This window comes from Larimichthys crocea, chromosome XIX (assembly GCF_000972845.2).
Source record: "Larimichthys crocea isolate SSNF chromosome XIX, L_crocea_2.0, whole genome shotgun sequence".
NCBI classification, from domain to species: Eukaryota; Metazoa; Chordata; class Actinopteri; family Sciaenidae; genus Larimichthys; species Larimichthys crocea.
Window position 1 is genome coordinate 8,125,886 of NC_040029.1, and position 12,296 is coordinate 8,138,181.

General features: G+C 39.4%; 1 protein-coding gene across 3 annotated transcripts; it reads left to right on the forward strand.

Annotated features, from left to right (window-relative positions):
* The first annotated feature begins 1,925 nt into the window (after positions 1-1,925).
* nfkbiz (nuclear factor of kappa light polypeptide gene enhancer in B-cells inhibitor, zeta) lies at positions 1,926-7,880 on the forward strand. Of its 3 annotated transcripts, none has more exons than XM_010743541.3 (12): positions 1,926-2,061; positions 2,418-2,456; positions 2,564-2,690; positions 3,763-3,845; positions 4,098-4,387; positions 4,511-4,616; positions 4,732-4,878; positions 6,144-6,207; positions 6,283-6,452; positions 6,538-6,648; positions 6,896-7,063; positions 7,180-7,880. In XM_010743541.3, exons 3-12 carry the CDS (start codon positions 2,621-2,623, stop codon positions 7,216-7,218), a joined length of 1,248 nt encoding a protein of 415 aa, XP_010741843.2. In that variant the 5' UTR covers positions 1,926-2,061; positions 2,418-2,456; positions 2,564-2,620; the 3' UTR covers positions 7,219-7,880. The 3 variants fall into 3 exon arrangements, with proteins under 3 accessions (XP_010741843.2, XP_010741845.2, XP_027147240.1); XM_010743543.3 differs by having other exon boundaries at positions 1,926-2,048; XM_027291439.1 differs by having other exon boundaries at positions 1,926-2,048; positions 2,418-2,690.
* Positions 7,881-12,296: the final 4,416 nt, after the last annotated feature.

The following is a 12,296-nucleotide window of genomic DNA, read 5'->3' on the forward strand; positions in this document are numbered from 1 at the left end:
AGAAGCCCTTTGGCAAATATTTCCTTGACATTTTACACAAAAGCTTTGAATACTTCTATTGATCTTAAATATGTTGTGAATGTAAATGACGTAAATGACCACTAATAACCTAAATTCAACAAAATTGAATTCTCTCTGCAGTTAGGTTGAAATGCTCACAGTAAATAATAGTTTCTGTTATTGGAAGTGAAAGTTTGAGTTTCCATATTATTCAAACCACAATCAGTAGTGTTATGCTAGATATGTTATAGATATTTAATGTTCAAACTGATAAACTTTATCGTTTTTTGTAAATATACGCTGAATTTGATGCTGCAACGTGTGCCAAAAACAGATCAACAGGTTAATTGGTGACAGCTAATATTATCAAGATCGGGTATGAAAGGGGGTCAGAGGGTTCAGATGTTCACATGAAGGACGGGGCAGTGTTCAGAACTCCACAGTTTAAGAACAATGTTTAAATTCAATGATTCAGAGAATCCAGAGAAATCTCAGCACAAAAAAACAAAGCCCAAAACCAACACTGAATGTCCAGAAGTAACCGTCAATCCCTCAGGCAGCACTGTATTAAAAACCCATGAAAGAAAAAGACACATGTCAACAATATCCAGAAACACTGCCGACTTCTCTCATTAGGTCTGAGACAGACTGATGGAAAGTGATCTGATGAGTCCACATCATGGACCAAGTGTCCTAAATTTACATTTTTACAAAGGAGCTGGAGCTCGGGTTGTACTGTGAATATAGTATATTTAAAGTATTTATGGAGCCTGTTGATGGATCAGCTATAAGATTCTTCCACTGTGACATTTTCTGTCCTGAAAGGGTTTCAGGAGCACTTTGTAACCAGTTTGTGCAGATGTCATAAAACGCACTTTGTAACACTTTGTAACCAGTTTGTGCAGCTGTCATGAAGCGTCCTAATTATATCCAAAGCAGGTTTTATTTGTGAGTGAAGATAACAAGGACTGTACACATAATTCACATCTGGAAAATAAATCCAAGTGTTTTTTTTAACCACATAAGAAAACACCGTTTTATGATGATTTATAGACCGAATTATAGAACAGTTAGTTTAGATTAATCTGATTGCACAAGGGTCGTTCCAAGAGTGCTGTTATAGTGCGTAACCGCACTCTGCAGGTCTGTAACGGTCATCTATCTTAGATTGTAACAAAAATAAACATATTTTTTTTACACATTTAAACACATGAATCAACCGTGAGAAAACACATCACTCTAGACACACGAGATAAAGGATGTCATATGTGGATATATGACTCTTCTTGTCAAGTCGGCATCAGTCAGAATTCACTTGAATGAATCACAACCGTGCTGATATTCACTAAAAAAATTCATTCCCTGTTACGTGATATTGTTTAAACTTGTGTATGGTGAAAATGGATTATCTTTAAATCATAATACTACATTTATTTAAGTATTGTACTGACACATTATATGTATTTGTGTATTTTTATGCACAAAATATATGAAAATCTACAAGTACAGCTGAAATTAGTGTAATCGATAAACAGAAAAATGAAATGGCAACTATTTTGAGAATTATTTAATTTATTATGTTATTAGAAAAACATAAATTTATTCAGAATTAACAGTGTGGTTATGATTGACAGGTGGGTGTCATCACAGATGGCTTGTTTGAGCCACGTCTTTGCCTGGAGGTGGAAGAGGCAGGACAGCCAACATGGCACCAGCTGTGAAGTTGGACATTTTAACATGGGGACTTATGAAGACTGACTCATTTCTGGAGCCAGCCTCAAGTGGACATTTAAGGAAGTGCAGTTTTTTTGGCTTCACTTTACAGCCACGGAGGTTCCTGCTTGCTTTGGACTAATGCCAAGCACAGCCTGCCTCTCTTTCTCTGGGGGGAAATCTGAGCCGTGAACAAGGGAGTGGTTTGTGCCACTACCAAACGCTCACAGCAGAGTACACGCAGTAACTTTTGGGCACTGTGCGTTGTATGTTGGGTCTTTCAGGCCGGAGACTTCATCCTGTAGATGTTCCAGTGGTGTCGTACATCTTGACCAGTGAGTCTAACAGGTGTGTAAAACCTTGATTTTTCACTTTATTGTGTATCTGTCACTAAAAACGTTACTGAAACGTGTTCTTTTCGGTTCACAGCCTGCTTTGGGATAAATATTTGTTTAATAACGTAACATTCTCTTTGTTTGTCCTTCAGTTGAGTTACTGGTTCACTCATAAAGGCTGTATTGTTCAGCTGCACATTGACCTCATTTGCATATAAACTGACCTCAGTGTATTTCTTTTTTTTTTCAAATTTAATTTGCTCATATAAAAAGCAATCAAACTCAATTTGCTTGGATTGATGTTTTAATGTTAGTTCCAGGCTGAAGTTTCAGGAGTGACAAAATGTTTAATACCTTTTTATTTTGAAGGTGTCATCAGTAACCTGTCAACCAGGAAGTTGGAGCCAGGTGTGTGGGGACAGTTTGTGTGGCAGTTTGTTCCTCATATCTGACCTCACTGTGTTTACAGGTGAGCGAGTTGTCTGAGTGTGTTCACGGCTGCTTTTACATTCCAGGTGTGTGAGGCCAGAGTTTTAAAGCGGAGGGGAGTGTGAATAAATGACTCCTTAAACATGCTGGATCCAAGAGGGAATGAAACCAGAGGAAGTATGTCAGCGGGGACAGACTTCATAAATGATACAGGTCAGTTTTTATAATTACGGTCATTCGATACGAGCATTCACCTCTTTCAAAAGTATGAAACTCAAACCGTGCTGCGTCGTTCCTGATCATTTGATACCACCTGTGTTATGTTCAAGACTCAGGGGAACAAGGGAGTTTAATATCTGCCTGAACTTGTTGATTTTGTCACTGTTGACATTAGCAGTGCATTACTTCAGTGAAAGAACTCTGATACTCTGAGATCTGATAACACTGTAAAATGTTTGTTTTATTATCATATCACATGTTTTTGGATTCATATCCATGCTGCTTTTGTGCGTATGTTGCATTTTCCTGCTCATTTGAAATACTGTTAGATAGTATAATCTACAGCAATGCATCATGGTCTATAACATCAGTGTATGTTTTCAGCTTTGACGATGACTTTTCCAGCGAATCCAAGAGAGTTCGTCTTCCCTCGTTAGGTTTACTGTCAGATAAATTGTACTTAAGTCAAAGTAAAGAAGTATTATCAGCTGATTACAGCCGATTTAAAGTCTAAAAAAAGAAAAGTAACTGATAACTATAACAATGTTCACCTCTGAGAAGCTGCATGCAATGGAAATACTCGAATAAATGCCTTGAACAGAGGGTTGGCACTTCATAACACGACCAAAAACCTATTACTGTTAAAACACAATAACTTAAAGCTGTCTGTAATTTATAATTAGTATTTTTTAAAGTAATTTTCTATAGGCCTTAATATAATTTGAACAGGTGAGTTGTATAAAGATTCAGAGAGACCAAAACATGTTTATTTCTGCTGTGAAGCTGTAACATTTTAACAATTAACTCCAAATTTAGGATCATGTCTCTGCCCAACAGAGCGGCCTGACAGCTCTTTGAATTTACTGAACCTTAGAAGATATAATAACGTTTGAGTTAAAGTTTGTAATGTACAATTTTGTGGTATTTGTACAGAGTACTTTTTCTAAGTACACATTTTTCTCTGCTTAGTTTTACTTCACTGCTGTTTTGGTTGCCAGATAACTGATGAAATCCCCTTCCTGCAGACTTCATGCATAGTCACGCATGCTGTGTTTGTTTTCTTTAGTCATTGATAACCGTCCAGCAGAATACTTCCAAACTATACACAAGAAGAACACTGTGAAGGAGCTGCTGATGATGAGACGACAGGTTAGTCACGAGAAAAACAAGTGCTTGCACAAGCACAGGAGCATGATGGGACAAGTTTAAGATCACTCCTTATGTTTTATCTGTACTTACTGATTTGACTTTAGTATGAGGAAGTAGTTCAGCATTCCTCCACTTGGCTGATATAACTGACAGCAGTACTTAAGTTCCTTGTATGCAAATCAGAAATATAATAAATCACATTTACATGCTTGAAATAACTGAGTAATAATTACAGCTTCCACTCTCTTTTAGAAATGCAGCGACAACATTCTGGAGCATAAATTTAAATCTCCAAAATCCGAAGTTTTTCCCAGCGACTTGAGTCCTCATCTGTTCGACCCTCCGACACCAGTACACTTCAGTAACATGGACCAGTCTCCTCCTGAAAATGGCCACATTACCCAACAACAAATGCAACATCCAATGTATCCGACTGCTGAGGTCAAACTTACTTTATTTCACTGGCAAATACAGAGAGAGACACAGAGAATGGAAGGAGTCTCTCAGGAGAAGCTGAACATGCAAGACGGAGATGGCGACACGTATGTACTGAAGTATAAAGTTACCAGTTCACATAAATAAACAGTTGAAATAGTCACACGCCACAGCCTGATCATTGACTCACTGACATAATTTGCACGTGAATATTCTGTCATCTTTTCCAGAATTCTTCACATCGCAGTTGCAAAAGGAAGACGAGCTCTGGCGTATGTGCTTGCTACACAAATGTCTAGGTGTGGCTCCCTGGACGTGAAAGAACACAATGGGCAGGTACAAACACTTCCCCGGGTTTTTATGTCTTCATCACAGGTACTGCTTAATGACGCATGGCTTTTGTTGAAATTCATTCATATCTAAGAATCTGGCCTTGTCCTTTGTATCGCAGACAGCTCTTCAGATAGCTGCTGCCACCAATCAGCACTTGATTGTCCACGACCTGCTGGAACATGGGGCACAAATCAACACCCGAGACCTCTGGGGACGCTCTCCTTTGCACGTGTGCGCCGAGAAAGGCCACCTGCTCAGTCTGCAGGTAAGAATGAACTGCTGTAATCAACACACGTCCATATCGGTGTCTCAGGGTCCGTTCATATCTCAAAAGTTAACAGAGGTCGGCCAAGTTGGTGCCAAAATGGTTGGTAGTTCAATTGAAGTACTCTGCTGTGAAAGTCTGTACTTTACACAAGAAGAACACTGTGAAGGAACTGCTAATGATGAGACGACAGGTTAGTCACGAGAAAAACAAGTGTTTGTACAAGCACAGGAGCATGATGGGACGTTTAAGATCCCTCCTTATGTTTTATCTGTACTCACTGATTTGACTTTAGTATGAGGAAGTAGTTCAGCATTCCTCCACTTGGCTGATATAACTGACAGCAGTACTTAAGTTCTTAGTATGCAAATCATTTAGGGGCAGAAATATAATAAATCACATTCACCTGTTTGAAATAACTGAGTAATAATTTGCCTAAAATTTATTTGGCTATTGACTTGTTGGACCTTGTAAATCACTATTGACAGAACCGCGGTACACTTGTACAGCTGCGGTAGCCTTTGAATGACTGTTGGCATACCTCTGTTGATGTGTTTTTGACAAGACTTGCACAACGAGTAGACTCGGTAGCAGCACAGTGTGTTGGGGTATTCCCCTGAGGAGGAAACCGGATTCAGGAAATGTTCCTAAGGGCAAAACAGCCTGTGTTTGAAATATAAGGAAGTAGCTCAGCGGGATGACGTGTGTCATATCACTTAAACCGACTGTATCCTTCAAAACTATTTAACTTTAAAAAGATAATTTCAGGTTTGAACCCATGACCTTCAGGTGTGTTCCTGCCGAGTCACTGGCTTCAACCTTGATTTTCTTCCCTGCTGCCTAGTCAAGGTTTTCCTCGGTTGTTTTCGATCTTCATGGGTTACTAATTGTCAGAATGCACTGACTGACGCTGAAGCCACAACCATAAATGCTCAACACAGATATTCAAAATAGTGAGCCTAATCAATTATATATTGACTCAATCAACTCTGTATTGGACTTGGCATTAAGTCAACCACTTCATCAGTTCAGTTGAAACACAACAAGGTAATGTGTGTCTTATCTGCCTTGTTAATATCTAACTTGTTCATGTGAGACCTCGAGCCTGTCCCGCTTGGTTATCAGATGTTTCTTACAGACCTTTGACTGAATACGTGATGAGGAAACAAACCTGGACTTTAATCTTCCTACATATTATAATATACATTAAACATTATAAGTTACATTTTAAAAGTTAATAATAACCTGTGTACGTCTTTCCACAGAGCATCTGGAAGACCCTGATGAGGACCGGGCAACCGATTGATATTGAAATGTTCAATTACGAAGGTGCGTATGTGGTGTTCTGCTTTTCTGTGACGTGTAAACATTTGTACTGAAGTACTTCTTTTTTTCTGTCTGCAGGTTTAACTGCGCTGCATGCAGCAGTCATGTCTCACAACGCTGTCGTTAAAGAGCTGAGGACTCTGGAGAATCCTTGTTCATATATGACAATGGAGCTGGGGCAGAGGAGACAGATGCATTTCGAATGTATTAAGATCCTGCTGCACATGGGCGCCTGCTTCGGGACAAAGGCAAGTATGAAAACTACTGTGCAGCTTATAAAATCATATTTCTACTTTGAAACAATCAGTCGATGCTCATCTTTCGCATCCGCAGGATCTAAAAAGTGGACATACGTGTCTTCACATGGCTTCTGAGGAGGCAAACGTGGAGCTGTTGAACCTTTTCCTCGACCAGTCGTCTTCACTGTCGTTCATAAATGTTAAGGTGAGTTGTTTTTGTTGTAAAGAAAGAGAGGGTGTGCTTTACCGTCATTATTGGCATGGCAGTGACGCGATCATGTTCCAATATTTATGGTAAAGCACACCCTCGAATGCAATATTGCGATTATACAACAGTTGCGAACTTAAATAAAACATGTAATCAACACGTATTCATACTTTTTTGGGGAAATTTGCTCCCGCAACAGACATTTTTTTTTGCTCACATTATCTCCATTTTCCATTTTTTTCAGACGTTCAGTGGAAACACAGCGCTGCACATCGTCAGCTCTTTGCAGAATCATAAAACTCAAGTGGAAGCGGTGAAGCTGCTGATGAGGAATGGGGCGGACCCTGGAACCAGGAACTTTGAAAATGAACTGCCCTGTCACCTGGTGCCTGGTGGACCTGTTGGTGATAAGGTGAGGGCATGTGAACAACAACAACAACAACAACAGACAACGCCTCACCAAAAGTGTGTGACATTTTTTGAAAACATATCAACAATTTAAATTCGACTTCTTTGTTTTTGTTTCAGGTGCGGCGCGTCCTGAAAGGGAAATATGTTCACGCTTAAGTGAAGCACGAGAACACTGTCAGTCAGACAGTCCAGTCTATATAAATATCATTTGCCAAAACAAGGCAGATTCTGGTTGTTTCAGTGAAACATGCCACATTGTTCATTACCATGTAATGTTCAAAGAGGAAGTGAAGTTTGGAGTTGTATTTTTTCTGTTTTATCTCTCGAGAATGATTTCCTGTCTCGATGCATAAATGTTAATCATCTAATTTCAATATTAGGATTGCCTGATGCAACCAAACATACAATATTTATGTTTGAGCTGTGTGTGAAAATGGCTTAACCATCCAAGAAAATCTGACCGCTGCTTTGAAAACTAGAGAATCCATCAAAATGCAGATGGTGTCATTATACGATTAGTTAATGTAAGTTAAAGTTAAAAAAAATAAATAATCTATTTCCAAAATAAATTGATTAATCATAAAACTGTTTTTTTTTCTATTTTTATTTTCTATTTTATATCATTGTAGGTTTACTTTGTTAAAATATTACATGCAAAACTGTAGTCTGTGTAGAAAACGTTATCTTTCTGTGTCATTACTGATGTTTCATGAGGGTTTCTTTTATTTTGTTTGTTTAAATTGTTTTTAATATTCAACATTTTTTTCAGATTTCCGTAATTTTAGTGTGTTGTAATGTTAAGTTTAGTTAAGGAAGATGGGAATTGTGTTTTTTGGTGTCTATAAAGTCAAAATAATGTTGATTACAGAAAAAAATGTAACATTTTATTTGTGTGTGTGTATGACTTTTAACTTACTGGAGAAAAAAAATAAAGTCTATCTTTTGTTCTTTTGTTTGTTTGTTTGGGCATTTACTTTTCGTACATGTGTAAATTTTTGTTCTGCATGGCTGAAATCAGTATAATCCATCTTTCAGACACATTGCTTCCCTGACAGCTGTGACCTTTATTTGCTTGGAGGTTCTGTTGTTCATAAAATAAAATAAAGAGTCGTGCAAAAACACTTATAATAACACAAGTCATTACTATAATTTATGATGATGTGATCAAATGTGTGAGGATGTGCAGCATGATGGTGATCTAAAAACTTTCCACCTGTTTGTGGTGGAGCACAGTTGTCGTTCCTCACTGTGTAATGTAATGGTGCCACTTATACAGGTGATCAGTATTAATATCTGTATTATTCCAACTGAATAAGGTGTTGTAGAAACGTGACTTTAAAACAATTAAAACGTGAGTCTCTCTAAATATCTAATTCCTTTCAGACTGATTACATTTTGAATTTACAGACGAGTATTTGTCGCCCTCCAGTGGTCACAATGTGAAACTGCAGCAGTAAATTAGTAAAACGAGCGTCACACACACATGATAGGATACTGCTACTTCCGGTAAATCCTTTCAAAATATACTGACTAAAACTAAATAAAATACGAAATAAAGTGTAGGAAATCGTCCCGAAAGGTCCAGAAAACATTAGTTGCGAGTAGTTTTGCTAACATGCTAACGAACGAGTAGCCCGCAGATCCCGCTTTCTGTCACCTTAGCTCGCGCGTCGGACTCGTCCCATTATAGTGTACCGTCCGACACTCGGTAAAGATGACAGTAACCACGAGAAAACAATCAATTATGTGAGAGTCTTATGTGGCGTTACTTTATTTTGAAAGTATTTACCGGAAGTGTCAGTGTTAGTGACGCTGCTTTTACTAATTCAGTGTGTTGTAGTTCAGCACTGTGACCACAGGAGGGCAGCACAGCGCCTTGATACTGTATATCACGCTCTCTAGTGGCGACAGACTAGAACTGCAGCCATAGTGTTAAGCTGGCATTAATGCAGACATGTTAGAATACTATCACTTCCTGTCATTACTTTCAAAATAACATATGCCAGTAAATACAAAATCAAAGCAATGCAACGTGAACTGAAAGAAATGGTCCTGAAATTGTCATGATCAGGTCCAAAAAACATAAATTGTGAGCTCCTCCACTACATAGACAACGAGTGGAGAATAATCATTCAAGATTGTGGTATATCGCGTGTACTTTGTCACTTTATTTTGTAAGTGTTCACCGGAAGTGTTAGTTAGTTAGTTAGTGACGCTGTTTTTACTAATTGAGTGTGTTGCAGTTCCCTGCTGTGACCACAGAAGGGCAGCAAAGCGCCCCTTCCATATAATATAGCATGTGTCATGCCCTCTAGCGGTGTCAGGCGGGAACTGCAACATGTTCGCCAAAATTATTGAAAATTATATTCATTAATTATAATTAATTATTATAAAATAAATAATGGTCCTGAAATCATCATTGTCAGTCCAGAAATCATTGCGAGCTCCCCCACTACATAGACGACGTATAGCCTTGCTATATCACGTTAGCCTTACTAACACGCTAACAATAACCGCGAAGAGAATAATCAATTATGTGAGATTGATTAATTAATATCGCATCGACGCCGTCACTTTGTTTTGAAAGTGTTCACCGGAAGTATGATAAGTTAGCGGTGACGCTGTTTTTACTAATTTAATTTGTTGCAGTTCCCTGCTGTGACCACAGGAGGGCAGCAAAGCGCCATATTCTAGATACGTTACAATGCGTAATAACTGGTGTGGCGCCCTTTAGTGGCCGCGTGAGGAACTACACGCCAGGTGTTAATTGGCGTCAACGATACCATGCTATCAGTCCCGGAAAGGACTTTCAAAATAAGATTTTCAATATGGGTAAATATGTATTTTAAATTAGTTTTTACTATTTTAAATAATAAAACTCTAAAATTCCTGTCTGAACTGTATCATCAAGAAACACCTGTTGTAGCCTCTCCCTCTGTTACAGGTGGAGGTGGTGATTGATCTAATGTTTGTAGTCGTTGTTTACTTCCTGTTGTTTTTGGAGATAAATCTTCATCTGCAGTCAAATAAAATGAGGAACAGCTGATGTTTGTTTACGTTCTGTTCAAATAAAATGAGGAACAGCTGATGTTTGTTTACGTTCTGTCAGCAAAGTCACAAATAACAGTATGCTAACATTTTGTGTGAGACCTTTTAAAATAAAAGGTCCTGTTGATGTGATTTGTAATGATCTGTCCACATTTTTTCTTACTGTATTAACTTTAAAGCAGCTGTTGTTCACTGACAACAAAATGCCCTAAATCTAACACACTGGACCAGCAGAAACTTTATTTGATACAATGTCTTGGCTGGGTGAGGTGCACCAAGGAGAAGTGCCACACATTGGTTGAAGTTGTGGTACCTAATCCAATGGGATGACACATTTGAACAGAGATCACATTCTTTCTAGTTACAAACCTTTTTTCAAGCCTCAGTTTTGAAGGTCTAAGAAAGACAGTTCAAGTCCATTGGCTCAGGGAGGTAAAGTCCTGCTGGGAAGTTTTGAGAATGGAGCTGTGTGAGCCAATAGCTCAGTATGGTAGCGTGCTCTTTTCAGGTTCTGAAGTTGTGGGTTCAAACCTCATGAGGTGTGGTAGATTTTCAGGTCTGCGTCCAAAAGAAAGAGTGAAAATCACAAAGACACAATCATCAGCCCCCTGACCCAATAGCTCAGAGTGCTATGACACTCCTTCAAGGTTCTGAAGTTGTGTGTTTAAACCTCTTGAGGTGCGGTAGATTCTGAGGACTGAACTTGTGTGTTTGAAACCTTACAGGGGGTTGGATTGGATCTAAAAGAAAGAGTTGAAACTACAAGTGATCAACCATGTTGACCTATAGCTCAGATTGGTACAGCGCCCCTTGTAAGCAGTGAAGTTGTGGGTTTTAATCTTACGAGGTGCAGTGGCTTTTGGGGTTGTTCATGTTCATATGAATGTATGTATGTAAGTTCATATGAATACTTTCAAATCCAGATGAAATGTATCAAAATATACTTTGATCAATATCTAAATGTGTCTGAGGACTAAAGTCTTACAGAGGGGGGTTGGATTGGATCCAAAAGAAAGAGTGGAAACTAGATGTGGTTATCTGTGTGGACCTATAGCTCAGTTTGGTAGAGTGCTGCCTGTATGCAGTAAAGTTGTGGGTTCGGATCTTATGAGGTGCACTCTGTTTTGAGGGCTGCGTCCAAAAGGAAGAGCCTGTCCGACAGGATCAGAGAGGCCGAGCACCGAGCCTTCCCCGCCGCCGTGGAGCTGGTTGCGAGCGGCGACGTCGGCCTGGCAGATAACGGACGCGTCACATGGAAGTCGAAGACACACTAACAAAGCAGAAAACACATTTACTGTCACCCTGTAGAGTTTGGTAGATAAAATAGCAAAATTTAACTTCCTGTGTGAAGAAACGACACAGTTTGAAACATTCCAATGTTACCTTGTGAAAATTAATGAACGTCTGTATATTGAAAGTGTTATTTTATGATTCAATCTTCCTGGATATGTAGGTAGGTTGGTTGGTTCATATGAATGTATGTAGGTATGTTCGTACGAATGTATGTATATTCATATGAATGAATGTATGTTCGAATGAATGTATGCTCATGTTTGTATGTGTGTATGTAGAGAGAGAGAGACTCAAAATCTGTTAAGCAGGTCGTCCTGCTCCAGGGGTTGGATTGGATCCAAACGAAAGACAGGTGATCAAATATGTGGCCCTGTAGCTCAGTTTGGTAGACCGCCGCTTGTAAGCGGTGAAGTCGTGGGTTCGAATCTTATGAGGTGCCCTGGCTTTTGAGGGCTGCGTCCACAAGGAAGAGTGTAAACTCCGAGAAAAAACATATCCACCTATGTGGGCCAATAGCGCAGACTGGTAGAGTGCCGACTGTAAGCGGTGAAGTCGTGGGTTCGAATCTTATGAGGTGCCCTGGCTTTTGAGGGCTGCGTCCACAAGGAAGAGTGTCGACTCCGAGAAAAAACATTCTCACCTGTGTGGTCCGATAGCGCAGGTTGGTAAAACGCCGACTGTAAGTGGTGAAGTCGTGGGTTCGAATCTTATGAGGTGCCCTGGCTTTTGAGGGCTGCGTCCACAAGGAAGAGTGTAAACTCCGAGAAAAAACATATCCACCTATGTGGGCCAATAGCGCAGACTGGTAGAGTGCCGACTGTAAGCGGTGAAGTCGTGGGTTCGAATCTTATGAGGTGCCCTGGCTTTTGAGGGCTGCGTCCACAAGGAAGAGT

Excerpts from the sequence above, each read along its gene's own strand:
- nfkbiz (XM_010743541.3), top strand. The coding sequence starts at position 2,621 with ATGCTGGATCCAAGAGGGAATGAAACCAGAGGAAGTATGTCAGCGGGG. Across the intron at positions 3,846-4,097 it reads TGCTGATGATGAGACGACAG|AAATGCAGCGACAACATTCT; the intron begins GTTAGTCACGAG and ends ACTCTCTTTTAG. Across the intron at positions 4,388-4,510 it reads CAAGACGGAGATGGCGACAC|AATTCTTCACATCGCAGTTG; the intron begins GTATGTACTGAA and ends CATCTTTTCCAG.